The sequence below is a fragment of the Trachypithecus francoisi genome, unplaced genomic scaffold, assembly GCF_009764315.1.
Source record: "Trachypithecus francoisi isolate TF-2019V2 unplaced genomic scaffold, Tfra_2.0 Lachesis_group10, whole genome shotgun sequence".
Taxonomy (NCBI): domain Eukaryota; kingdom Metazoa; phylum Chordata; class Mammalia; order Primates; family Cercopithecidae; genus Trachypithecus; species Trachypithecus francoisi.
In genome coordinates, this window is record NW_022681455.1 from 82622514 (window position 1) to 82648494 (window position 25981).

Genomic DNA, 25981 nt, shown 5'->3' on the forward strand with positions numbered 1-25981 from the left:
AGCTCCCATTTAAAATTGCAGCTCTGAGAACCCGGGTACCGTGGCATATGCCTGTAGTCCCAGTTACGGGGGAGGTTGAGGTGGGAGGATCGCTTGAGCCCAGGAGTTGGAGGCTGCAGTGAGCTATGATCGCTCCACTGCACTACAGCCTGGGCAAAAGAGCAAGAAACTGTCTCTAAAAATAGAAAATAAAATTGCACCTCTTGTGTACTTCCCCGTCCACTCCTTTTCCTGAATACTTATTATCTGACCTGCTAGGTGTTTTATTGCTCTCATTAGTCTCTCCCACCCCAACCTTTGCACTAAACTGCACGAGGACAGCTCTTGTCCCTGCTGTAGAACAAAGTTCAGCACAGAGACAATGGCCAAGAAATAGTCAATAAAATAATGGACGATGGGCGCCTTCTACTGAGCTCCCGCTACTTGTGAGTGAGTAGAGGACTTGCCCTGGGGAAATTCAGTGACCTGCTGGGTGTTGCTGAGCTGTGAGGAAGTTCAGGTCTGGCTGCAGTGGTGAGGCTGTGACTCAATCAATCACTGCTGATGCTCACAGGACGTTCACTAGCTTAGTCCCAGAGGGCAAGGATTTTAAACCCCCCGTCCATTTCCTCATCCATAAGATGCAAATAACAGTCACCCCTTCCTCACGGGATGGAGCTGCGTGATGCCCGGAACAGTGCCTGTTGCACGGAGGGGCTTGCTGCCAGCTCCCTCTCCCTCCTTGTCTCTTGCCTGCCTGCTGCCTGGGACGGGATGAAGAGGGGCCCTTGTGTTGCCCCAACCCTGGCTGCTGGCTAAGAGCCCATGTGATCTGCCTGTCAGAGGAGTTCCTTCAGGAAGAACCAGGGCAGCTTCTGCCCCTAGAGGGCCAATGCCCTAGGTGAGTGCAGTCCCCCAGCCCCAGCCTGGTCCAGCTCTGGAAAGAGGGTGCCCAGTTGTGCAATCCAGGCTGGCGCAGCCGAGCCCTGATCTCGGTATTCAGGGCTGAGCCTGGAGGGGGCTTGTGATGCCTGACTCTGTATCTGTCTCTGGCCCCATGCCTTGGTAACTGTGAGATGTCACTGCTTTGGGTGACCGGATCTGGCTGTGCTGGATGAGCATGGAGGAAATAGCAGAAGACCAGGAATTAGAAGACATGAGTGGGCTTTGGCCGCAGCCTCCTTACCCCACTCCCTGCCCTGGGCTGCCTGTGAACAACCTTCTTGCCTCTGCAGGCACACTGGACAGCACTGCTGGAGACCTGATCCTCAGTGTCCCTAACCCCCTCCAGATACTGGATACTGGTGGCCTAGGGGAGGTCCTCAAAGACCGGTGGGACATCGACCTCGGCCAGTATCCAGGCTTTTTTTTTTTTTTTTGAGACAGAGTTTGACCCTTGTTGCCCAGGCCGGAGTGCAATGGGGCGATTTCGGCTCATCGCAACCTCCACCTCCCGGGTTCAAGCCATTCTCCTGCCTCAGCCTCCTGAGTAGCTGAGATTACATGCATGTGCCACTACGCTTGGCTAATATTCTATTTTTAGTTCAGACAGGGTTTCTCTATGTTGGCCAGGCTGGTCTCGAACTCCCAACTTCAGGTGATCTGCCTGCCTCAGCCTCCCAAAGTGCTGGGATTACAGGAGTGAGCCACTGCGCCTGGCCTTCTCTAGGCTCTTGACACCTCAGCCAGAAGGAATTTAAGGACAAGTCAGAAAGTCATGAATGTAGGGAGATTTCTTGCAGAGCAAAAGGACTCACTCAAGAAGGGGAATGTGGGGGTCCTCGAGAGAGTGTCTCATGCCCTACGAGGTTTGGGGATGACCGTTATGGACTTCTTTAACTAAAGAGGGGTATATTCATGAAGATTCCAGGAAAAGGTAAAGATTTCTCAAGACTGTGGTGCCACAATTTACACCCAAATCCAGGTGTTCCTGGAGCTGTCTTGGCACTGGCCGGTGTATGGTTTTGTATGTTACTGATCGTACAGTGAGATCCCAGGTGAAACCTACATCAAATACAGCGCCATGTTGTGTCTGGTTGGTCGTAGGCAGCTTGGTCCTCATCCTATTTTTCAGGGACTTATTGACCCTTAGCATATGCAGCTATTTCAAGTTTCCTTCTTCTGGTCATGTGAAACTGCTGCCTGGGATTTTCTATTCACTTGCTACCACTCTATTAATCTCACATTCTTGCCTCTTTTCTGTGCCACCCCGTGTGGGTCTGACCGGTTGTTACTGGAGTGCAATGCAAAGTCTGAGTCAAGGGGGCCTCCTGAAGGTTGCTAGGGCAGGGGCGGAGCTAGTAGCCTGAGGACGTGCCAGTCACGGGGATTCCTCAGGGGCACAGAGGAGGGTGGAGGGGCCTGTGGCCCTAGCAGGGGAGCAGCCTCTCCTCTGCCTGGAAGCCCATGCCTCAGCTTCCCCCACACTCCCACCTGCCCGCTTGCTTCTGAACTCACACATTTCTTGGAAGGCTTGGGAGACTCACCTTTACTCAGAGGGTTGGTTAGCTATCTCGTGCCCAGCTTGACCTTGGACTTTAAATAGTGAGGACAAAGAACGAGGAGGATGGGGGGATGCCCTCCTTCCACGGGGCCCTGTGGCTTCCAAGCCTCCACTTCCTCTGATCTCTTGTCTGTGGAGCCTCCTTCAAACCCAGGGAAACAAAAGCACCTGCCATGGGCTGCTGTTCTTCTAGGATCTTCTATCAATGTTGTGTGAGTTCCCTCCGGGAGCCATGAAGCTGGGGCTGGCTCCCAGGGCAGTGGGACTGCAGTGTCCTTGTTCTTTCTTGGTTTATGCATTCATGCTCTGTTCCCCACTGCCCCTTCACTCTGCCCACACACATCACTCCAGACTGGCCTTGTGGTCAGAGCCTGGAGTGCATGGGCTGCGGGGTCTGCGGGCTGCACTGGGCCAGAACCCCTGGCGCTTTCAGGACTGGCCTGGAGCCGGCAGGTAGGTGACCTTTCCTGGGCCTGCCTATCCCATCTTTCTCTTCCAATCCCTCCCCTCTCTTGCCTGGTTCAATCAGAGAAAACTTGTCTGTTGGCCTGCCTGGCGGGGGCAGGTCAGGAGCCCTGTGACATCTCAAAAAAAAAAAAAAAAAAACCCACAAAAACAAATCCACCATGGGCCCTTTCCCCTTTCGTTCTTCTGTTTTCTACCCACCAAACCCAGTCATAGCTTTGGAGATCACTCTAAGCTTGTCTCCAGCTGGCATACTAAGGAGGGCAATGGAGAAGCTTCCCCACCCCCAACCCCACCCCTTCCTTCCGGAAGCAAATCTAAGTCCGGCCCTAGCTCCAGATCCCTCCCACACTGGACCTAGGAAACCCTCAGCACAGACAACACCCCTGCATTCCCCACATTGGACCCACACTCAGCCACTGCGGACGGGGAGGGCACAGGCCAGGTTCCCGAGAGCTCAGGTGAGTGACACACTGGGATGGCCCAGGGCGCCCTCACCCTGCTCAGCTTCTGGCTCCAACATTCCAGAAGCCGAGGCCTCTCCCATCCCTGCCCTTTCCCCATGGATATTCCATTTCAGACAACCCTGGCCGGTGTGAATCCCCCACCTTCCTTTTTTTTTTTGTTTTCTCCCGGGGAGGCCGGGTCTTGCTGTCACCCAGGCTGGAGTGCTGTGGGATTCTGGCCACTGCAGCCTTTAATTCCTGGGCTCAAGTGATTCTCCTGCCTCAGCCTCTGGAGTAGCTAGGACTACAGGCCCTCACCATCCTGCCTGGTTAATTTTTTTAAACATTTTTAAAAGATTTTTAGAGATGGTGTCTTGCAATGCTGCCCCAGGTTGGTCTCCAACTCCTGGCCTCCGCCTCCCTAGGGTCTGGGATTACAGGCGGGAGCCACCCTGCCTGGTACTGTCCTCTTGCTGAGTCATCAGAGTTTTGTTCATTCCCACGCCAGGCTCTGGCCCCTAGTACCAGCTCAGTTGCTCAATGGGCCGTGTTTGTCCTGGAGCCCAGATGGACTGTGGCCGGGCAAGTGGATCACAGGCCTGGTCAGCCTGGGAGGTTTCCACATGTGAGGGGCACAGGGAACTCAAGGAGGGGAGCATTGGGGACAGGAGCCCATTGGGTGGAGGCTGGGGGTCACAGCAGGAAATGGTGAGACAGAGGGCACTGGCTGGTAGGGAGACAGCACAGGCAGGCCCTAGAGCTTCCTCAGTGCGGCTGGACTCTCCTGGAGACCTTCACACACCCTGCTATCTGGGCCCGGCGCCGCGAGGGTGCTTTCACTGGTCTGCACCATGGCCCAGGCCCTGGGATTTTGAACAGCTCTGCAGGTGAATGAAAGGTGTGGCCAGGCTGGGGAACCACCGCATTAGAGGCTGACCTGGTTTCAGCCCCAGCCCTGTCACTCACTGGCTTTGTGAGTGTAGGCAAGTCACTCAGCCTCCCTAGGCCCCAGTGACTTCCCTGAAAGCAAGAATGCCGCTTTCTTGCTGTTGTGATGGTGTTAAAGGAAGCGGGCCTGGCTCTGGCTCCTGACACAGGAACATGGAGCTGATCCAGGACACCTCCCGCCCACCACTGGAGTACGTGAAGGGGGTTCCGCTCATCAAGTACTTTGCAGAGGCACTGGGACCCCTGCAGAGCTTCCGGGCCCGGCCCGATGACCTGCTCATCAGCACCTACCCCAAGTCCGGTAGGTGAGTAGGGCCACCCACCCACTCCCAGGCGGCAGTCCCCACCTTGGCCAGCGAGGTTGTGCCTTCAGCCTGCTCACCTCCCAGCTCCCTCCCTCTCCAGGGACTACCTGGGTGAGCCAGATTCTGGACATGATCTACCAAGGCGGCGACCTGGAGAAGTGTCACCGAGCTCCTATCTTGATGCGGGTGCCCTTCCTTGAGTTCAAAGCCCCAGGGATTCCCTCAGGTGTGTGACCGTGTCCTGGGTGCAAGGGGAGGGGAGGAAGACAGGGCTGGGCCTTCAGCTCACCAGACCTTCCCTGACCCACTGCTCAGGGCTGGAGACTCTGAAAGACACACCGGCCCCACGGCTCCTGAAGACACACCTGCCCCTGGCCCTGCTGCCCCAGACTCTGTTGGATCAGAAGGTCAAGGTGAGGCTGGGCACAGTGTTTCACATCCGTAATCCCAGCACTTTGGGAGGCTGAGGTGGGAAGATCCCTTGAAGCCAGAAGTTCCAGACCAATCTCTTCCAAAAAAACAAAAAAGAAAATCAGGTATGCATAGTGGTGTGTGCCTGTAGTAGCAGCTACTCAGGAGGCTGAGGTGGGAGGATCACCTGAGCCTGGGAGTTCAAGAGTGAAGTAAGCTATGATCACACCACTGCACTCCAGACTGGGTGACAGAGAAAACTTGTCTCAAAAAAAGATGAAGAATAAAAAGAGGGGCCGGCTGGGCGCGGTGGCTCAAGCCTGTAATCCCAGCACTTTGGGAGGCCGAGACGGGCGGATCGCGAGGTCAGGAGATTGAGACCATCCTGGCTAACACGGTGAAACCCCGTCTCTACTAAAAACTACAAAAAACTAGCCGGGCAAGGTGGCGGCGCCTGTAGTCCCAGCTACCTGGGAGGCTGAGGCAGGAGAATGGCCTGAACCCGGGAGGCGGAGCTTGCAGTGAGCTGAGAGACGGCCACAGCACTCCAGCCTGGGTGACAGAGCCAGACTCCGTCTCAAAAAAAAAAAAAAGAGGGGCCGGCAGGCGCGGTGGCTCATGCCTGTAATCCCAGCACTTTAACAGGCTGAGGCTAGCAGATCACCTGAGGTCTGGAGTTGGAGACCACCCCGGCCAATATGGCAAAATCCCGTCATTACTAAAAATCCGAAAAAATTAGCCAGGCATGGTGTCGGGCACCTGTAATCCCAGCTACTTGGGAGGCTGAGGCAGAAGAATTGCTTCAACAGGCAGAGGTTGCAGTGAGCTGAGATCTAGCCTGGGCAACAAGAGTGAAACTCTGTCTCAAAAAAAAAGGAGGGGGCGCGGGCAGGCAGGTGGTGGCTCACTCCTGTAATCTCAGCACTTTGGGAGGTCGAGGCAGGTGGGCGGATCACTTGAGGTCAGGAGTTGGAGACCACCACCCTGGCCACATCAGGAAGCCCTGTTTGTGCTAAAAATAAAAAATAGCCAGGCGTTGGGGCGGGCGCCTGTAATCTCAGCTATTCAAGAGGCTGAGTAGGAGAATCACTTGAACCTGGCAGGCGGATGGTTGCAGTGAGCCGAGATCGAGCCACTGCACTCCAGCCTAGGAGACAGAAAGTGACTTCGTTTCAAACAGCATAAATAAATAAGTAAAGATATTTAAAAAGTTCGGAGTGCAGTGGCTCACGCCTGTAATCCCAGCACTTTGGGAGGCTGAGCAGGGCAGATCATCTGAGGTTGGGACTTTGAGACCACCCTGAGCAACATAGAAAAACCCCATCTCTACTAAAAATATAAAATTGGCTGGGTGTGGTGGTGCATGCCTGTAATCCGGCTGCTCAGGAGCCTGAGGCAAGATAATCACTTGAACCCGGGAGGAGAGGTTGCGGTGAGCTGAGATCACACCATTGCACTCCTGAGATCACACCATTGCACTCCAGCCTGGGCAACAACAGCAAAACTCCCTCTCAAAACACACAAAAAAAGGGTGCCACCTGTGATGGCTCACTGCTGTAATGCCAGCACTTTGGGAGGCCAAGGTTGATGCTTGAGCTCAGGAGTTCCAGACCAGCCCAGGAAACACGAGGAGACTCCATCTTTATGAAAATGCAAAATATCAGCAGGGCATGGTGGCATGGCACTCTAGTGCCAGCTACTTGACAGTCTGAGGTTGGAGGATTGCTTGAGCCTGGGAGGTCAAGGTTGCAGTGAGCTATTATCACTCCAGTGCACTCTTTCTTTTTTTTTTTTTGAGACTCTCTGTCTCAATAAATAAATAAATAAATAAATAATAAAATAAAATAAAGTAAAATATTGTCACAACAAAAAGAAAAAGCAAAGGTCCAGGTGTGGGGCATGTGAATCCAGGGAAGGAGGCCCCGGCTCAGCCCAGCTTTAGTCCTGTTCTTCTGGGAAAGTCGCCTCACTTCCTCCAGCCTTGTCTCATCTTCCACGGCAGGGGGACTGTCTGCCTCTTGCTCTGATGACCAAGAACATGAGACTCTTCAGTGTAGACCTAAGAAAGGTAGAGGGTGGATCCTCATGGGCCCACAAAATTTGGTGGTGGTGGGAACATGCCTGGCGGAGCATGCCTTGCTCCAGATCGGGGTGTGACGCATTGATGCAGATTATATTACTTTAGAATATGATGGTGTCAGAGACCGGGCAGGACTTTGGCTTCTGAGCAGGGTTCAGACCCCGGCTTGATCCTACCTGTGCCGTGGGATGTCAAGCAAGTCAGCCTCTAAGCCTCAGGTTCCTCCTTTGCCAAACCAAGAGATGAGCTGGCCAGGGGAAGGCTGTGTGGTGATGGTGCTGGGGTCGAGTCTTCTGCCCCCGCAGGTGGTCTATGTTGCCCGCAACGCAAAGGATGTGGCGGTCTCCTACTACCACTTCTACCACATGGCCAAGGTGCACCCTGACCCTGGGACCTGGGACAGCTTCCTGGAGAAGTTCATGGCCGGAGAAGGTGGGTTTGACGGGAGGAAGGAGGGTGTGGAGCCAAGGTGTGCTGGCTACAACGCACAGCAACCCTGTGTCACCGCCCTCTGCCCGCTTCTCCAGTGTCCTACGGGTCCTGGTACCAGCATGTGCAGGAGTGGTGGGAGCTGAGCCACACCCACCCTATTCTCTACCTCTTCTATGAAGACATGAAGGAGGTGAGACCAACTGCGATGCTTCCCCTCATGTGACACCTGGGGGCAGGCACCTCACAGGGACCCGTCAAGGCTGCCCAGCCCCGTTCCTGGGTGGCCCCCATAGTAGGCCCAGATTCCGCATCCTGCCTCCCTGGCCCAGGCCTCCCCGCTACAGCCCCACCTGGCAGCGGGTCCCACACAGCTCTCATCTCCCGCACCTGAGTCAGCTGCAGGGTGGCCACGGATTAGATACTTAGTCCTATTGCTTATCCCCACCAAAGGGTGTGCCACCCAGGGCCACAGTCACGGAAGAAGATCATCCCGGTCCTCACCCATAGGAGCCAAGCCCAGCTCATGATGGGATCACAGGGCAGAGAGCAATTCATTTTGCCCCAAGGACTGGGGCCCCAGGGGTCGAGGAGCTGGCTCTGTGGGTTTTCCAGTGGAAGTGGCCAGTTCCCCTCTGTGGTTAGAGAAGGGGACCCCTTTTATTTTCCCAAATCGGCAAACCTAGCCTCCACTGAGGAGCCTCTGCTCCTCAGAACCCCAAAAGGGAGATTCGGAAAATCCTGGAGTTTGTGGGGCGCTCCCTGCCAGAGGAGACCGTGGACCTCATGGTTCAACACACGTCATTCAAGGAGATGAAGAAGAACCCTATGACCAACTACACCACCGTCCCCCAGGAGTTCATGGACCACAGTATCTCCCCCTTCATGAGGAAAGGTGGGCGCCGGCCAGCACGGGGTTTGGGGCGGGTGGGAGCAGCGGCTGGAGCCTCCCCATAGGCACTGGGGGCCTCCCCTGGGATGAGACTCCAGCTTTGCTCCCTGCCTTCCTCCCTGAGGCATGGCTGGGGACTGGAAGACCACCTTCACCGTGGCGCAGAATGAGCGCTTCGATGCGGACTATGCGGAGAAGATGGCAGGCTGCAGCCTCAGCTTCCGCTCTGAGCTGTGAGAGGGGCTCCCGGGGTCACTGCAGAGGGAGTGTGCGAATCAAGCCTGACCAAGCGGCTCAAGAATCAAATATGAATTGAGGACCAGGGACAGTAGGTTATGTCTGTAATCCCAGCAATTTGGGAGGCTGAGGTGGGAGGATCATCTGAACCCAGGAGTTCAAGACCAACCTGGGCAACATAGTGAGATTCTGTTGAAAAAAAAAAATAACAAAATAAAATCAAATTTTTTTTTTTTTTTTGAGACAGAGTCTCTCTCTGTCGCCCAGGCTGGAGTGCAGTGGCACGATCTTGGCTCACTGCAAGCTCTGCCTCCCGGGCCCACGCCATTCTCCTGCCTCAGCCTCCCGAGTAGCTGGGACCACAGGCGCCTGCCACCACGCCTGGCTAATTTTTTGTATTTTTAGTAGAGACGAGGTTTCACCGTGTTAGCCAGGATGGTCTCGATCTCGTGACCTTGTGATCTGCCCACCTTGGCCTCCCAAAGTGCTGGGATTACAGGCATGAGCCACCGCACCCGGCCAATAAAATCAGCTTTTAAAAACAGAATAAAATATGATTTGTGGGCCAGGCAGGGTGGCTCATGCCTGTAATCCCAGTAATTTGCAAAGTTGAGACCAGAGGATCACTGGAGGACAGGAGTTGGGACCAGCCTGATCAATGTTACAAGATGCCGTCCCTACAAAAATTTGAGAAAATTATCTGCACGTGGTGGTGGGCACCTGTAGTGCCAGCTACTTGGCAAGTGAAGGCAGGAGGATTACCTGAGCCAGGAAAGTTATGGCTGCAGTTGGCTGTGACTGTGGTAATCCACTCAAGCCTGAGGGACAGAGTGAACCCTGCCTGAGAAATAAACAATTTAATGAAATAAATTTGATTTGTTACTAGCCTGGCCAACATGGTGAAACCCCAACTCTACTGAAAGAAAACAAACAAATAAATATCGCAAGAACAGAAAACCAAATACCGCATGTTCTCACTCATAGGTGGGAAGTGAACAATGAGATCACTTGAACACAGGAAGGGGATCATCACACACTGGGTCCTATTGTGGGGAGGGGTTGGGGGGAGTGATAGCATTAGGAGATATACCTAATGTAAATGATGAGTTAATGGGTGCAGCACACCAACATGGCACATGTATACATATGTAACTAACCTGCACATTGTGCACATGTACCCTAGAACTTAAAGTCTAATAAGAAAAAATGGAAAAAAAAAGAAAAGAAACAAACAAAAACACATAAATTAGCGGGGCGTGGTGGTGGACGCCTGTAATCCCAGCTACTCCGGAGGCTGAGACAGGAGAATCTCTTGAATTGGTGTGGGAGAGGGCAGAGGTTGCAGTGAGCCAAGATAGCCCCACTTCACTCCAGCCTGGCCATAAAAGTGAAACTCCATCTCGAAAAAATAATATTAATGAATAAAATAAAATAAATTATGATTTGGGCTGGGCTCAGTGGCTTATGCCTCTAATCCCAGCACTTCAGCCTGGTGGATCATTTGAGGTCAGGAATTGGAGACCAGCCTGGCCAACATGGTGAAACTCCATCTCTACTAAAAACACAAAATTAACCAGGAGTGTTGGCGCGCACTTGTAATCCCAGTTACTCAGGAGGCTGAGGCAAGAGAATCGTAGTGAACCAAGATCGCGCCACTGCCCACCAGCCTGGGTGACAGAGCAAGACTCTGTCTTGAAAAATAAATAAATAAATAAACAAAATAAAATAAGCAGGAGACACACAGCAAAAGAAGTGCAGCACAGGCCGGGCGCGGTGGCTCAAGCCTGTAATCCCAGCACTTTGGGAGGCCGAGACGGGCGGATCACGAGGTCAGGAGATCGAGACCATCCTGGCTAACACGGTGAAACCCCGTCTCTACTAAAAATATACAAAAAATTAGCCGGGCGAGATGGCGGGCGCCTGTAGTCCCAGCTACTCGGGAGGCTGAGGCGAGAGAATGGCGTAAAAAACCCGGGAGGCGGAGCTTGCAGTGAGCTGAGATCCGGCCACTGCACTCCAGCCTGGGCGACAGAGCGAGACTCCGTCTCAAAAAAAAAAAAAAAAAAAAAAAAAAAAAAAAAAAGAAGTGCAGCACAGAGTAACATATTGCAAAAGAAAAACTGTATTTTCCAAGTTAAGTGCATAATAGACAAGACAATACACCTTGAGTGAGTTCAGAACGGGCTGCTCGTCAGGGTGGAGCAGTGTTGATTACTGCAGGAAAACTCCCCTGATGGGAATCTTACACGATTGTTCATAATGGGTGGGAAGAGGTGTCACCAGCAAGCATGATCTGGGTGGTCCTCTGCGTGCACATGGGCATTTGCTATACATGCCTGTTCCTAGGACACATGTCTCATTAGCATTTTAAATCTCCACCCAGGGGTGTGGTTTTTACTATTAAAATGAGCAAAGGGTCAGTTTGAGGACAGGTAAAATCAAAATGTACATGTTCTCAAAAGGGAAAGTCCCTACTGGGGATAGCTTTGCTTGAGCTCAGTGCCCAGGTGAATGCTGAGGCTTACTGTGTGGCCGTGAGGTCACCAAGGTTGCATCCTGAGAAGGTGGTTGTCTTCTTGACTACCTCTCCTGCCTCACCTGGGCTCCATGCCCTGCCTTGGTCCAAACAAGGACCTCCAGCATGTCTGATCAGCCTGTTCCTGACATCATCCATGGCCTCTCCCATGGTGGCTGCTTTACTCGCTGTGGGGGCACGTGGATCAGGGCGTGGTAGAAGCAGGTGGTCTGGGGATACACAGCTAGCATGAGCTGCTCCTTCTGGAACAAGGCCTCCGGTCCATCTCGGGGTTGGCCTTCCACTGGGGCAGGGGGATGATCCAGCGTCAGCTCAGGTGTGTCTCCTGGCTGTAGAGGGACTTGTCTCAACTTGTGGCCAGGTGGGGATGCTCCTTCCCAGCTGTTAGGCTGCCCCCAGGCTCCGTGTCCAGCCCTGGCCTGGACACTCCCTCTTTGCCTTCTTCATCGATGTCATCTACCTCATACCTGTGGACAAAAGGAGGAAAACGCTGGGTGTAGCCAGGGGCACAGTCTCTGTTGAGGAGTGTGGAGGATGGGGGCAGGGCGAGGACCTGGTGCTCCCTGCACAGCTGGCCCCACCCACATCACCCTCGGGAGCTTTTCTCCAGCTGTGCAGACAGGAAGCAGAGCGGCAGCCCAGGCAGGTGCAGCGACCAGAGAGTAGCCCCGGGGCTGGTGTCACTCACTTGTTGGTGGTGTGGCTGTAACTGACCACCTCGGCCAGGATCCACTGCTCGTCCCCATCCACGGCCTTTACCCGGGCAGCCACCTTGTCTCCAGGTCTGGCCACGTAGTCCCCTGAGGCGGGGATGGCCCCACAGAGGGGTGGGGGCCTGTGAGCAGAACAAAGGGTCAGTCCCAGCCCCTGGGCACCAGCCCCTCCCTCGCAGCGGCTGCCTTCACTTGTCACCGGGCTTCCCGATCCACAGGGGCAGGGTCATGGCCGACTGCTGCAGCAGGGTCATCAGCACCCCTCTGCGCATGGTCTTCCAGGGCGGCTCTGAGTCATTGTAGAGACCTGCGATCTTGGCCGCTGTGGGAAGAAAGGGAGGCCCGAGGCCCCAGGGACAGGTGCTGGCCCTGACCCCCCAGCATGCTGCACTGAGTTGTGGGAAGGAGCCCCTGGGAGCCCCTAGTTTCTGAGTGAGCCTGAGGGCCCAGCAGGACTGTGACCCGATCGGCCAGGTGGCCTACACGGCTGCTGCGCTCAACTACAGATGGGCGAGACGGCAGCACAGTGGGCACCCAGAGGGAGGAACCAGGGACAGATAAAGCAGGTTCTGAGGTGCTGGTCAGGTTCTCTTCCTGATGTCAGTGCTGACCCAGAAGTGTATTTAATGAGAATTTCCTGAAATTGGAAGAATCCCGTGGGGTCGCGGAGAGGCGGAGGCACTTCTTCAGGGTCTACCTGCTCTACTGCCTGAACCCCCTTCACCAGGGCCGCCTCTATGTGGGGTTCACTGTCAGCCCTGCTTCTCAGGTCCAGCAGTACAATGGGGGCCGCACAAAAGACAAGGCCCAGGCCCGGTGCAGTCGCTCAGGCCTGTAATCTCAGCACTTTGGGAAGCCGAAGCTGTCCGATCACTTGAGGTCAGCTGTTCTTCGAGAACAGCCTGGCCAACTTGGTGAAACCCTGTCTCTTGGCCGGGCGCGGTGGCTCAAGCCTGTAATCCCAGCACTTTGGGAGGCCGAGGCGGGCGGATCACGAGTCAGGAGATCGAGACCCTCCTGGCTAACACGGTGAAACCTCGTCTCTACTAAAAATACAAAAACTAGCCGGCGCGGTGGCGGGCGCCTGTAGTCCCAGCTACTCGGAGGCTGAGGCGGGAGAATGGCGGGAACCGGGAGGCGGAGCTTGCAGTGAGCGAGATCGCGCCACTGCACTCCAGCCTGGCGACACAGCGAGACCCGTCTCAAAAAAAAAAAAAAAAAAAAAGAAACCCTGTCTCTGATAAAAATACAAACATTAGCCAGGCATGGTGGCACAAACCTGTAATTCCAGCTACTTGGGAGACTGAGACAGGAGAATCCCTTGAGCCCGGGGGGTCGGGACGGTGGTTGCAGCAAGCTGAATCGCGCCATTGCACGCCTGGTGAGACCAGGAGGGTCTCTGAGGCCGGAAGAAGGCTTCCTGGAGAAGGCGGACCCCGCGAGGCACAGGCCTGATGAGAGGGACCCTCCAGTCCTGTGACAAGGGTGGGGCGTCTGGGGAGGAGACAAGGCCTGTCGCAGAGGAGGAGTGTGACGGGGGAGCCCTGGGAATCTCGGCGGTGGAACTCCGGGAAGGAGCGGGCTGGGGCGGGGTGATGATCCAGGCTGGAGTCCAGCATAGGGGTCTTGGTGGGCACGCTGGGGTCCGATGGAGCACAGGAGGGAGAGGAGTGGGGACAGGTGGGTACCTGGGTTGGAGGAGGGGCCTGAGGTGGGCAGGTGCATGGGGCGTGACTTCAGGCAGGGGCCTGGGGCTCTGCTGAAGTGGGGAATGAGGACCTCACTTTCGGGTGGGATTGGAGGGGACCGGAGGTGGAGCGCGGCGGGACTCCCAGGGACATTCCCGTTCTCCTCCCCAGGGAAATAGCGCTGATAGTGCACAGCTTCCCGTCCGCCGTGGCAGCCCTTCCGCGGGTAAGGAAGGAGACCGGGCGGCCGCTAGTGGTCGGGGTTTGGGGTGCGACCCCTGCCAGGAGCCACCCTGATGCCCCCGTATCCTGCCGCGGTTGGAGTGGGCCTGGCACCCCCACCCTGGGCGCGCCTCCCGCTCGTACTGCACCCCTACCTCCTCCCGACGCACCCTACTGGCCACTGGCCTTCGGGCCTCCTCCGTCCCAGGGAGCCGCGCAGGTCCCTTTGCTGACGCCCAGCCTGAGCCTAAGCCGGACCCTGGAACCTAGAGGCCTGTGCGCCCTGAGCTCCCGCGCACTCCAGGGGAGGTCCGCCCCAGGCACGGAGGTTCCATTGATGATCCACGGTCCAGACAACTTTGGATCCAGCTGTTTGTTGAGGAACCAGGAAACGCCCTGACAATTTTGCAACCCTCTCCCCGTCTCTAAGATGGGGATGTACTACTGGCCATTACTGAGAACAGCAGGACCTGCCTTTCCTTTTGACTGGAAGGTTCTTCCCTACACCTTCTGTCTTGATAACCTGCCACCTCCACAGGGAGGTCTTCCCTGGCTCCCGATTTAAAATTGCAGCTCTGATAAGCCGGGCATGGTGGCATATGCCTGTAGTCCCAGCTACGGGGGAGGCTGAGGTGGGAGGATCGCTTGAGCCCAGGAGTTGGAGGCTGCAGTGAACTATGATCGCTCCACTGCACTACAGCCTGGGCAAAAGAGCAACACTGTCTCTAAAAATATAAAATAAAATTGCACTTCTTATGTACCTCCCCTACCACTCCTTTTCCTGAATACTTTGTTACTTGTGATGTGTTCTATGGCTCTCATTACTCTCTCCCACTCCAACCTTTGCACTAAACTGCCCAAGGACAGCTCTTGTCACTGCTGTAGAACAAAGTCTCAGCGCAAAGCTGATGGCCAAGAAATAGTTAATAAAATAATGGACGATGGGCGCCTTCTACTGAGCTCCCGCTACTTGTGAGTGAGTAGAGGACTTGCCCTGGGGAAATTCAGTGACCTGCTGGGTGTTGCTGAGCTGTGAGGAAGTTCAGGTCTGGCTGCAGTGGTGAGGCTGTGACTCAATCAATCACTGCTGATGCTCACAGGACGTTCACTAGCTTAGTCCCAGAGGGCAAGGATTTTAAACCCCCCCGTCCATTTCCTCATCCATAAGATGCAAATAACAGTCACCCCTTCCTCACGGGATGGAGCTGCGTGATGCCCGGAACAGTGCCTGTTGCACGGAGGGGCTTGCTGCCAGCTCCCTCTCCCTCCTTGTCTCTTGCCTGCCTGCTGCCTGGGACGGGATGAAGAGGGGCCCTTGTGTTGCCCCAACCCTGGCTGCTGGCTAAGAGCCCATGTGATCTGCCTGTCAGAGGAGTTCCTTCAGGAAGAACCAGGGCAGCTTCTGCCCCTAGAGGGCCAATGCCCTAGGTGAGTGCAGTCCCCCAGCCCCAGCCTGGTCCAGCTCTGGAAAGAGGGTGCCCAGTTGTGCAATCCAGGCTGGCGCAGCCGAGTCCTGATCTCGGTATTCAGGGCTGAGCCTGGAGGGGGCTTGTGATGCCTGACTCTGTATCTGTCTCTGGCCCCATGCCTTGGTAACTGTGAGATGTCACTGCTTTGGGTGACCGGATCTGGCTGTGCTGGATGAGCATGGAGGAAATAGCAGAAGACCAGGAATTAGAAGACATGAGTGGGCTTTGGCCGCAGCCTCCTTACCCCACTCCCTGCCCTGGGCTGCCTGTGAACAACCTTCTTGCCTCTGCAGGCACACTGGACAGCACTGCTGGAGACCTGATCCTCAGTGTCCCTAACCCCCTCCAGATACTGGATACTGGTGGCCTAGGGGAGGTCCTCAAAGACCGGTGGGACATCGACCTCGGCCAGTATCCAGGCTTTTTTTTTTTTTTTTGAGACAGAGTTTGACCCTTGTTGCCCAGGCCGGAGTGCAGTGGGGCGATTTCGGCTCATCGCAACCTCCACCTCCCGGGTTCAAGCCATTCTCCTGCCTCAGCCTCCTGAGTAGCTGAGATTACATGCATGTGCCACTACGCTTGGCTAATATTCTATTTTTAGTTCAGACAGGGTTTCTCCATGTTGGCCAGGCTGGTCTCGAACTCCCAACTTCAGGTGATCTGCCTGCCTCAGCCTCCCAAAGTGCTGGGATTACAGGAGTGAGCCACTGCGCCTGGCCTTCTCTAGGCTCTTGACACCTCAGCCAGAAGGAATTTAAGGACAAGTCAGAAAGTCATGAATGTAGGGAGATTTCTTGCAGAGCAAAAGGACTCACTCAAGAAGGGGAATGTGGGGGTCCTCGAGAGAGTGTCTCATGCCCTACGAGGTTTGGGGATGACTGTTATGGACTTCTTTAACTAAAGAGGGGTATATTCATGAAGATTCCAGGAAAAGGTAAAGATTTCTCAAGACTGTGGTGCCACAATTTACACCCAAATCCAGGTGTTCCTGGAGCCGTCTTGGCACTGGCGGGTGTATGGTTTTGTATGTTACTGATCGTACAGTGAGATCCCAGGTGAAACCTACATCAAATACAGCGCCATGTTGTGTCTGGTTGGTCGTAGGCAGCTTGGTCCTCATCCTATTTTTCAGGGACTTATTGACCCTTAGCATATGCAGCTATTTCAAGTTTCCTTCTTCTGGTCATGTGAAACTGCTGCCTGGGATTTTCTATTCACTTGCTACCACTCTATTAATCTCACATTCTTGCCTCTTTTCTGTGCCACCCCGTGTGGGTCTGACCGGTTGTTACTGGAGTGCAATGCAAAGTCTGAGTCAAGGGGGCCTCCTGAAGGTTGCTAGGGCAGGGGCGGAGCTAGTAGCCTGAGGACGTGCCAGTCACGGGGATTCCTCAGGGGCACAGAGGAGGGTGGAGGGGCCTGTGGCCCTAGCAGGGGAGCAGCCTCTCCTCTGCCTGGAAGCCCATGCCTCAGCTTCCCCCACACTCCCACCTGCCCGCTTGCTTCTGAACTCACACATTTCTTGGAAGGCTTGGGAGACTCACCTTTACTCAGAGGGTTGGTTAGCTATCTCGTGCCCAGCTTGACCTTGGACTTTAAATAGTGAGGACAAAGAACGAGGAGGATGGGGGGATGCCCTCCTTCCACGGGGCCCTGTGGCTTCCAAGCCTCCACTTCCTCTGATCTCTTGTCTGTGGAGCCTCCTTCAAACCCAGGGAAACAAAAGCACCTGCCATGGGCTGCTGTTCTTCTAGGATCTTCTATCAATGTTGTGTGAGTTCCCTCCGGGAGCCATGAAGCTGGGGCTGGCTCCCAGGGCAGTGGGACTGCAGTGTCCTTGTTCTTTCTTGGTTTATGCATCCATGCTCTGTTCCCCGCTGCCCCTTCACTCTGCCCACACACATCACTCCAGACTGGCCTTGTGGTCAGAGCCTGGAGTGCATGGGCTGCTGGGGCCTATGGGCTGCACTGGGCCAGAACCCCTGGCACCTTCAAGACTGGCCTGGAGCAGGCAGGTAGGTGACCTTTCCTGGGCCTACCTATCCCATCTTTCTCCTCCAATCCCTCCCCTCTCTTGCCTGGTTCAATCAGAGAAAGCTTGTCTGTTGGCCTGCCTGGCAGGGGCAGGTCAGGTGACCCATGACAGCTTAAAAAAAAACAAAAACAAACCACTGGGCCCTTTCCCCTTTCATTCTTCTGTTTTCTACACACCAAACCCAGTCATGGCTTTGGAGATCACGCTAAGCTTGTCTCCAGCTGGCATACTAAGGAGGGTAATGGAGAAGTTCCTCCACCCCCAACCCCACCCCTTCCTTCCGGAAGCAAATCTAAGTCCGGCCCTAGCTCCAGATCCCTCCCACACTGGACCTAGGAAACCCTCAGCACAGACAACACCCCTGCATTCCCCACATTGGACCCACACTCAGCCACTGCGGGCGAGGAGGGCACAAGGCCAGGTTCCCGAGAGCTCAGGTGAGTGACACACTGGAATGGCCCAGGGCTCCCTCACTCTGCTCAGCTTCTGGCTCCAACATTCCAGAAGCCGAGGCCTCTCCCATCCCTGCCCTTTCCCCATGGATATCCCATTTCAGACAACCCCGGCTGGCGTGAATCCCCCTCCCTTCCGTTTTTTTTCTGGGGAGGCCAGGTCTTGTTGTCACCCAGGCTGGAGTGCTGTGGGATCCTGGCCACTGCAGCCTTTAATTCCTGGGCTCAAGTGATTCTCCTGCCTCAGCCTCTGGAGTAGCTAGGACCTACCATTCTGCCTGGATAGTTTTTAAAAATATTTTTAAAAGATTTTTAGAGATGGTGTCTTGCAATGCTGCCCAGATTGGTCTCCAACTCCTGGCCTCGGCCTCCCTAGGGTCTGGGATTACAGGCGGGAGCCACCCTGCCTGGGCCCGTCCTTTTGCTGAGTCATCAGAGTTTTGTTCATTCCCACGCCAGGCTCTGGCCCCTAGTACCAGCTCAGTTGCTCAGTGGGCCGTTGTTTGTCCTGGAGCCCAGATGGACTGTGGCCGGGCAAGTGGATCACAGGCCTGGTCAGCCTGGGAGGTTTCCACATGTGAGGGGCACAGGGAACTCAAGGAGGGGAGCATTGGGGACAGGAGCCCACTGGGTGGAGGCTGGGGGTCACAGCAGGAAATGGTGAGACAGACGGCACTGGCTGGTAGGGAGACAGCACAGGCAGGCCCTAGAGCTTCCTCAGTGCAGCTGGACGCTCCTGGAGACCTTCACACACCCTGCTATCTGGGCCCCGCGCCGCGAGGGTGCTTTCACTGGTCTGCACCATGGCCCAGGCCCTGGGATTTTGAACAGCTCTGCAGGTGAATGAAAGGTGTGGCCAGGCTGGGGAACCACCGCATTAGAGGCTGACCTGGTTTCAGCCCCAGCCCTGCCACTGACTGGCTTTGTGAGTGTAGGCAAGTCACTCAGCCTCCCTAGGCCCCAGTGACTTCCCTGAAAGCAAGAATGCCGCTTTCTTGCTGTTGTGATGGTGTTAAAGGAAGCGGGCCTGGCTCTGGCTCCTGACACAGGAACATGGAGCTGATCCAGGACACCTCCCGCCCACCACTGGAGTACGTGAAGGGGGTTCCGCTCATCAAGTACTTTGCAGAGGCACTGGGACCCCTGCAGAGCTTCCGGGCCCGGCCCGATGACCTGCTCATCAGCACCTACCCCAAGTCCGGTAGGTGAGGAGGGCCACCCACCCACTCCCAGGCGGCAGTCCCCACCTTGGCCAGCGAGGTTGTGCCTTCAGCCTGCTCACCTCCCAGCTCCCTCCCTCTCCAGGGACTACCTGGGTGAGCCAGATACTGGACATGATCTACCAAGGCGGCGACCTGGAGAAGTGTCACCGAGTTCCCATCTTGATGCGGGTGCCCTTCCTTGAGTTCAAGGCCCCAGGGATTCCCTCAGGTATGTGACCGTGTCCTGGGTGCAAGGGGAGGGGAGGAAGACAGGGCTGGGCCTTCAGCTCACCAGACCTTCCCTGACCCACTGCTCAGGGCTGGAGACTCTGAAAGACACACCGGCCCCACGGCTCCTGAAGACACACCTGCCCCTGGCCCTGCTGCCCCAGACTCTGTTGGATCAGAAGGTCAAGGTGAGGCTGGGCACAGTGTTTCACATCCGTAATCCCAGCACTTTGGGAGGCTGAGGTGGGAAGATCCCTTGAAGGCAGAAGTTTCAAACCTGTCTCGTCCAAAAAAAAAAATCAGGTATGCATAGTGGTGTGTGCCTGTAGTAGCAGCTACTCAGGAGGCTGAGGTGGGAGGATCACCTGAGCCTGGGAGTTCAAGAATGAAGTAAGCTATGATCACACCACTGCACTCCAGACTGGGTGACAGAGAAACCTTGTCTCAAAAAAAGATGAAGAATAAAAAGAGGGGCCGGCAGGCGCGGTGGCTGACGTCTGTAATCCCAGCACTTTAAGAAACTGAGGCAGGCAAATCACTTTAGACTAGGAGTTCGAGACCAGCCTGGCCTACATGGCAAAACCCCATCTCTACTAAAAATACAAAAAAATTAGCCAGGTGTGGTGACAGACATCTGTAATCCCAGCCCCTCGGGAGGCCGAGGCAGGAGAATTGCTCCAACACGGGAAGCAGAGGTTGCAGTCAACCGAGACCTCACCATTGCACTGCAGCCTGGGAAACATGAGTAAAACTGTCTCAAAAAAAAAAAAAAAAAAACAAAGGCAGCAGGGGGCGGGGAGCTGGGCCTGTTGTGGCTCACACCTGTAATACCAGCAGTTTGGGAGGCTGAGGTGGGCAGATCACCTGAGGTCAGGAGTTCGAGATCATCCTGGCCAACAAGAAACCTCATCTCTACTAAAAATACAAAACTTAGCCAGGCGTTGAGGCAGGCGCCTATAATCCCAGCTACTCAGGATGCTGACGTGTGAGAATCGCTTGACCTGAGAGTCGGTGGTTGCAGTGAGCTGAGATCATGCCACTACACTTCAGCCTGGGAGACAGAACGAGACTTCCTTTCAAACAAATAAATATTAAAAAAGGTTTGCCACCTGTGATGGCTCACTGCTGTAATGCCAGCACTTTGGGAGGCTAACGTGGGTGGAACACTTGAGCTCAGGAGTTCCAGACCAGCCCGGGAAACATGGGGAGACTCCATCTCTATAAAAAATGCAAAATAACAGCAGGGCATGGTGGTACGGCGCTGTAGTGCCAGGTACTCAAAAGTCCGAGGTTGGAGGATTGCTTGAGCCTGGGAGGTCAAGGTTGCAGTGAGCTATCACTCCAGTGCACTCCAACCTGGGCGACACGAAAAAAGAAAGACCAAGGTCTTTTTTTTTGAAACGGAGTCTAAAAAAAAAAAAAAAAAAAAATCCCACAACACACACAACAAAAAGAAAACTCAAAGGTCCAGGTAAGGTGTGGGGCATGTGAATCCGGGAAGGAGGCCCCGGCTCAGCCCAGCTTTGGTCCTGTTCTTCTGAGAAAGTCGCCTCACTTCCTCCAGCCTTGTCTCATCTTCCGCGGCGGAGGGACTGCCTGCCTTTTGCTCCGATGACCAAGAACATGAGACTTCAGTGTAGATCTAAGAAAGGTAGAGGGTGGATCCTTACGGGCCCACAAAATTTGGTGGTGGTGGGAACATGCCTGGCGGAGCATGCCTTGCTCCAGATCGGGGTGTGACGCATTGATGCAGATTATATTACTTTAGAATATGATGGTCTCAGGGACCGGGCAGGATTTTGGCTTCCAAGCAGGGTTCAGATCCCAGCTTGGCCCTACCGGTGCGATGAGATCTCAAGCAAGTCAGCCTCTAAGTCTCAGGTTCTTCCTCTGCCAAACCAAGAGATGAGCTGGCCAGGGGAAGGCCGTGTGGTGATGGTGCTGGGGTCGAGTCTTCTGCCCCCGCAGGTGGTCTATGTTGCCCGCAACGCAAAGGATGTGGCGGTCTCCTACTACCACTTCTACCACATGGCCAAGGTGCACCCTGACCCTGGGACCTGGGACAGCTTCCTGGAGAAGTTCATGGCCGGAGAAGGTGGGTTTGACGGGAGGAAGGAGGGTGTGGAGCCAGGTGTGCTGGCTACAACGCACAGCAACCCTGTGTCCCTGCCCCCTGCCCGTTTCTCCAGTATGCTACGGGTCCTGGTACCAGCATGTGCAGGAGTGGTGGGAGCTGAGCCACACCCACCCTGTTCTCTACCTCTTCTATGAAGACATGAAGGAGGTGAGACCACCTGCGATGCTTCCCCTCATGTGACACCTGGGGGCAGGCACCTCACAGGGACCCGCCAAGGCCACCCAGCCACCTCCCTGCGTGGCCCCCACAACAGGCCCGGATTCCCCATCCTGCCTCCCTGGCCCAGGCCTCCCCGCTACAGCCCCACCTGGCAGCGGGTCCCACACAGCTCTCATCTCCTGTGCCTGAGTCAGCTGCATGGGTGGCCACGGATCAGCTACTTTTTTTTGAGACCAAGTCTTGCTCTGTTGTCCAGGATGGCATGCAGTGGTGTGATATCAGCTCAGTATAACCTCCCCCTCCCAGGTTCAAGTGATTCTCCTGCCTCAGCCTCCTGAGTAGCTGGGATTACAGGTGCACACTGCCACACCTGGCTAATTTTTGTGTTTTGCCATGTTGGCCAGGTGGGTCTCCATCTCCTGAGCTCAGGTGATCCGCCTGCCTCAGCCTCCCAGAGTGTTGGGATTACAGGCCTGGACCATGGTCACTTGCCACGGATCAGCTCTCTATTCCAATTCCTTCTCCCTGCCAACGGTTATGCCACCCAGGGCCACAGTCATGGAAGACGACCATCCCAGTCCTCACCATAGGAGCCAAGCCCAGCTCATGATGGGATCACAGGGCAGAGAGCAATTCATTTTGCCCCAGGGACCGGGGCCCCGGGGGTCGAGGAGCTGGCTCTGTGGGTTTTCTAGTGGAAGTGGCCAGTTCCCCTCTGAGGTTAGAGAAGGGGACCCCTTTTATTTTCCCGAATCAGCAAACCTAGCCTCCACTGAGGAGCCCTCTGCTGCTCAGAACCCCAAAAGGGAGATTTGGAAGATCCTGGAGTTTGTGGGGCGCTCCCTGCCAGAGGAAACCGTGGACCTCATGGTTCAACACACGTCATTCAAGGAGATGAAGAAGAACCCTATGACCAACTACACCACCGTCCCCCAGGAGTTCATGGACCACAGTATCTCCCCCTTCATGAGGAAAGGTGGGCGCCGGCCAGCACGGGGTTTGGGGCGGGTGGGAGCAGCGGCTGGAGCCTCCCCATAGGCACTCGGGGACTCCCCTGGGATGAGACTCCAGCTTTGCTCCCTGCCTTCCTCTTCCAGGCATGGCTGGGGACTGGAAGACCACCTTCACCGTGGCGCAGAATGAGCGCTTCGATGCGGACTATGCGGAGAAGATGGCAGGCTGCAGCCTCAGCTTCCGCTCTGAGCTGTGAGAGGGCCTCCCAGGGTCACTGCAGAGGAAGTGTGCGAATCAAGCCTGACTAAGCGGCTCAAGAATAAAATATGATTGTGTTCAATGCAGAGTCTCCATTTCAAGCCAAGAGAAACCCTGAGCTGAAAGAGTGATCGCCCAGCGGGGCCAAATACGGCCAGCTCCCCACTCCAGCTCCCCAACTTGCCCTGTTTGGAGAGAGGAGAGGGTCTGGAGAAGTAAAACTCAGGAGACGAGTGGAGAAGGAATGTCTGTTTAATCCCAGCATGTCCCCTGCTGTCCTGCCCTGTGTCGTTGGGGGATGGCGAGTCCACCAGGCAGGGTCACTTTTTCTTGGGCTCCTTACAAGCCACCACGTACCTCTGAGCCACATTGAGGGGAGGGGAATAGCCGTCTGCATAGGAGGTGTCTTCAAACAGGACCGAGTAGTCATCCTGGGGCTGTGTGGCAGGCAGACAGGAAGGGCTGCTCAGAGACCCCCAGGCCAGGACAGGCACCCCCTTCCCCCAGCCTAGACCACAGGAGCCTTTGGGCCATGAACGCTCAGCCACTGTCATCATCCTTCACTCTGGGGTCAAGAAGTCTTGGCCCAGTCCCTGCTGCTACAGAGCTCTTTTCTCAGTGGCAGGAGGCTCAGGGCAGTGAAAAGGGTGGGGGAGAGGATGGGGCGCTGACTCCCTTCCTAATGGGGCCATAGCTGGAGGGTCTGCTGCCTTTCAGGGACCCAGGGCAACCCAGATGGTGGCAGGTAGGGATCCTAGCCTCAGGTGGCTTGTGTCCCATGTCACCAGGAGCTCAAGGGGGTAGGAGCCCGGGGCTCAGGGCAGGAGCTTCCCATCTCAGAGCTAGTTCTCCTAGGGCTGCAGAAAGGAAGTCGCTGACTAGGGCTTGCCAAGACTGCCAGGGCTTGTAAGGGGATGGTGACCTTTGTGGCTGGAGTGGAAGAGGGAGGGCAGCTGGTGGGTGCTGTCAGCTTAGAGCCTGTGAGATGAGGACAAGGGGAGGGATGGGGGGAGGACCCCTCGTGTGTCTGACCAGCCTGTTCTGACATCACCCATGGCCTCTCCCATGGAGGCTGGTTTACCCGCTGTGGGGGTGCGTGGATCAGGGCACGGTAGAAGCAGGTGGTCTGGGGATACAGGGCCAGCACGAGCTGCTCCTTCTGGAACAAGGCCTCGGGGTCCGTCTCTGGGTTGGCCTTCCACTGGGGCAGCGGGATGACACGGCGCCGGCTCAGGGTGTGTCTCCTGGGAGAAGAGGGGCTTATATCAACCTGTGGCCAGGTGGGGATGCTCCTTCCCAGCCGTTAGGCTGCCCCCAGGCTCCGTGCCCTGCCCTGGCCTAGACACTCACTCTTTGCCTTCTTCATCGATGTCGTCTACCTCATACCTGTGGACAAAAGGAGGAAAACGTGGATGCAGCCAGGGGTGCAGTCCCTGTCGGGGAGTGTGGATGGGGGAGGACCTGGTGCTCTTCGCACAGTTGGCCTCTGGGGAGCACCCTCTGGGGAGCTTTTCTCCTGCTGTGCAGACAGGGAGTAGAGCGACAGCCCAGGCAAGTTCGGTGACCAGAGAGCAGCCCCGGGGCTGGTGTCACTCACTTGTTGGTGGCGTGGCTGTAACTGACCACCTCGGCCAGGATCCACTGCTCGTCCCCATCCACGGCCTTCACCCGGGCAGCCACCTTGTCTCCAGGTCTGGCCACGTAGTCCCCTGAGGCGGGGATGGCCCCACAGAGGGGTGGGGGCCTGTGAGCAGAACAAAGGGTCAGTCCCAGCCCCTGGGCACCAGCCCCTCCCTCACAGCGGCTGCCCTCACTTGTCACCGGGCTTCCCGATCCACAGGGGCAGGGTCATGGCCGACTGCTGCAGCAGGGTCATCAGCACCCCTCTGCGCATGGTCTTCCGGGGCGGCTCCGAGTCATTGTAGAGACCTGCGATCTTGGCCGCTGTGGGAAGGAAGGGAGGCCTGAGGCCCCAGGGACAGGTGCTGGCCCTGACCCCCCAGCATGCTGCACTGAGCTGTTGGAGGACCGCCTGGGAGCGCCCAGTTCCTGAGTGAGCCCGAAGGCCCAGCAGGACTGTGACCCCATCGGCCATGTGTCAACACCTATAGGGGCTGCTGCGCTGAACCACAGTTGAGTGAGAGGGCAGCACAGCGCGCACCCAGGGGGAGGAAGCAGAAGACAGCGGTTTCCGAGGTGCTGTTCAGGCTGTGTTTGCTGATCTGAATGCTGGTTACAGAAGTGTGTTCAGTTAGTGAATATTTCATCGAACTCTGCACTTACGTGTACTTTTCTCCTATTAATATACGTTGTAATTCATTAGAAAGTTAAAATAAACGGCCAGGCGTGGTGGCTCAAGCCTGTAATCCCAGCACTTTGGGAGGCCGAGACGGCGGATCACGAGGTCAGGCGATCGAGACCATCCTGGCTAACACGGTGAAACTTCGTCTCTACTAAAAAATACAAAAAACTAGCCGGGCGAGGTGGTGGGTGCCTGTAATCCCAGCTACTCGGGAGGCTGAGGCAGGAGAATGGCGTAAACCCGGGAGGTGGAGCTTGCAGTGAGCTGAGATCCGGCCACTGCACTCCAGCCTGGGTGACAGAGCGAGACTCCGTCTCAATAAAAAAAAAAAAAAAAAAAGAAAGTTACAAAAACCACAACAGGCCGGGCGTGGTGGCTCGAGCCGGTAATCCCAGCACTTTGGGAGGCCGAGACGGGCAGATCACAAGGTCAGGAGATCGAGACCATCCTGGTTAACATGGTGAAACCCCGTCTCTACTAAAAAATACAAAAAACTAGCCGGGCGAGGTGGTGGGTGCCTGTAATCCCAGCTACTCAGGAGGCTGAGGCAGGAGAATGGCGTAAACCCGGGAGGTGGAGCTTGCAGTGAGCTGAGATCCGGCCACTGCACTCCAGCCTGGGCGACAGAGGGAGACTCTGTCTCCAAAAAAAAAAAAAAAAAGCCACAACAATTAAATGTGCACCTTCAACCTCCTCAGGCACGGCTGGACACCCCACTTGACTTCACACAGAACCAGCACAGCTGTGTGGGGACCTTGACGTGCCAAGATTCTGCCCACCGGGAGACTGCTGGGAGGGCAGATGGGTAGGAGAGCCTAATGCAGGCTGAAGGGGTCTGGAAGGCTGGCTTTACGACACAGTGTGTGGCTCTGCAGAAACCAGCCAGGACAAGAGATGGGCATGGGCCATGGCAGGAAGGAGGGGGTGACTG

The 25981-nt window shown here is 55.7% G+C and overlaps 4 protein-coding genes across 14 annotated transcripts; 2 read left to right on the forward strand and 2 right to left on the reverse strand.

Annotated features, from left to right (window-relative positions):
• Positions 1–3252: 3252 nt before the first annotated feature.
• On the forward strand, positions 3253–8923 carry LOC117087587 (sulfotransferase 1A1). Of its 5 annotated transcripts, none has more exons than XR_004438857.1 (8): positions 3253–3408; positions 4491–4642; positions 4747–4872; positions 4962–5059; positions 7443–7569; positions 7665–7759; positions 8264–8461; positions 8583–8923. XR_004438857.1 is itself a non-coding variant. In XM_033217981.1 (8 exons), exons 2-8 carry the CDS (start codon positions 4495–4497, stop codon positions 8693–8695), a joined length of 888 nt encoding a protein of 295 aa, XP_033073872.1. In that variant the 5' UTR covers positions 3253–3408; positions 4491–4494; the 3' UTR covers positions 8696–8923. The 5 variants fall into 5 exon arrangements, 3 of the variants coding, with proteins under 3 accessions (XP_033073872.1, XP_033073874.1, XP_033073873.1); XR_004438858.1 differs by having other exon boundaries at positions 8267–8461; XM_033217981.1 differs by having other exon boundaries at positions 8281–8461.
• A 2638-nt stretch (positions 8924–11561) lies between these two features.
• Positions 11562–15742, reverse strand: LOC117087589 (SAGA-associated factor 29-like). 3 transcript variants are annotated; one of them, XM_033217989.1, is made up of 5 exons: positions 14025–15742; positions 13224–13364; positions 12137–12266; positions 11920–12066; positions 11562–11698 (listed from the first exon to the last, which is right to left on the reverse strand). In XM_033217989.1, exons 3-5 carry the CDS (start codon positions 12214–12216, stop codon positions 11578–11580), a joined length of 348 nt encoding a protein of 115 aa, XP_033073880.1. In that variant the 5' UTR covers positions 12217–12266; positions 13224–13364; positions 14025–15742; the 3' UTR covers positions 11562–11577. The 3 variants fall into 3 exon arrangements, with proteins under 3 accessions (XP_033073880.1, XP_033073879.1, XP_033073878.1); XM_033217988.1 differs by having other exon boundaries at positions 14010–15742; XM_033217987.1 differs by having other exon boundaries at positions 13224–15742.
• Positions 15743–17529: 1787 nt separating this feature from the next.
• Positions 17530–22981, forward strand: LOC117087584 (sulfotransferase 1A1-like). Of its 4 annotated transcripts, none has more exons than XM_033217977.1 (9): positions 17533–17795; positions 18836–19011; positions 19116–19241; positions 19331–19428; positions 21209–21335; positions 21430–21524; positions 22332–22512; positions 22634–22742; positions 22836–22981. In XM_033217977.1, exons 2-9 carry the CDS (start codon positions 18864–18866, stop codon positions 22864–22866), a joined length of 915 nt encoding a protein of 304 aa, XP_033073868.1. In that variant the 5' UTR covers positions 17533–17795; positions 18836–18863; the 3' UTR covers positions 22867–22981. The 4 variants fall into 4 exon arrangements, 3 of the variants coding, with proteins under 3 accessions (XP_033073868.1, XP_033073867.1, XP_033073869.1); XM_033217976.1 differs by having other exon boundaries at positions 17536–17795; positions 18860–19011; XR_004438856.1 differs by lacking the exon at positions 22836–22981 and having other exon boundaries at positions 17530–17795; positions 18860–19011; positions 22303–22512.
• A 3-nt stretch (positions 22982–22984) lies between these two features.
• LOC117087588 (SAGA-associated factor 29-like) lies at positions 22985–25064 on the reverse strand. 2 transcript variants are annotated; one of them, XM_033217985.1, is made up of 5 exons: positions 24563–25055; positions 24346–24492; positions 24099–24134; positions 23830–23992; positions 22985–23185 (listed from the first exon to the last, which is right to left on the reverse strand). In XM_033217985.1, the coding sequence occupies exons 1-5, from the start codon at positions 24841–24843 to the stop codon at positions 23069–23071; spliced, it is 744 nt and encodes a 247-aa protein (XP_033073876.1). In that variant the 5' UTR covers positions 24844–25055; the 3' UTR covers positions 22985–23068. The 2 variants fall into 2 exon arrangements, with proteins under 2 accessions (XP_033073876.1, XP_033073877.1); XM_033217986.1 differs by having other exon boundaries at positions 23008–23726; positions 24563–25064.
• Between the last annotated feature and the right edge of the window lie 917 nt (positions 25065–25981).

Bases quoted from the DNA above. Each gene is read 5' to 3' on its own strand.
- LOC117087587 (XM_033217981.1), top strand. From the start codon at position 4,495: ATGGAGCTGATCCAGGACACCTCCCGCCCACCACTGGAGTACGTGAAG. The intron at 7,570-7,664 runs GTGGGTTTGACG...CCGCTTCTCCAG, and splicing joins GAAGTTCATGGCCGGAGAAG to TGTCCTACGGGTCCTGGTAC. The intron at 8,462-8,582 runs GTGGGCGCCGGC...TTCCTCCCTGAG, and splicing joins CTCCCCCTTCATGAGGAAAG to GCATGGCTGGGGACTGGAAG.
- LOC117087589 (XM_033217987.1), bottom strand. From the start codon at position 13,563: ATGCTGGACTCCAGCCTGGATCATCACCCCGCCCCAGCCCGCTCCTTC. The intron at 12,067-12,136 runs GTGAAGGCAGCC...TTCTGCTCACAG, and splicing joins ATCGGGAAGCCCGGTGACAA to GCCCCCACCCCTCTGTGGGG. The intron at 11,699-11,919 runs GTGAGTGACACC...TTTTGTCCACAG, and splicing joins TACAGCCACACCACCAACAA to GTATGAGGTAGATGACATCG.
- LOC117087588 (XM_033217985.1), bottom strand. From the start codon at position 24,843: ATGGCCGATGGGGTCACAGTCCTGCTGGGCCTTCGGGCTCACTCAGGA. The intron at 24,135-24,345 runs GTGAGTGACACC...TTTTGTCCACAG, and splicing joins TACAGCCACGCCACCAACAA to GTATGAGGTAGACGACATCG. The intron at 23,993-24,098 runs GTGAGTGTCTAG...CTCTTCTCCCAG, and splicing joins ATCGATGAAGAAGGCAAAGA to GAGACACACCCTGAGCCGGC.
- LOC117087584 (XM_033217977.1), top strand. From the start codon at position 18,864: ATGGAGCTGATCCAGGACACCTCCCGCCCACCACTGGAGTACGTGAAG. The intron at 19,242-19,330 runs GTATGTGACCGT...CCCACTGCTCAG, and splicing joins GGCCCCAGGGATTCCCTCAG to GGCTGGAGACTCTGAAAGAC. The intron at 19,429-21,208 runs GTGAGGCTGGGC...CTGCCCCCGCAG, and splicing joins TGTTGGATCAGAAGGTCAAG to GTGGTCTATGTTGCCCGCAA.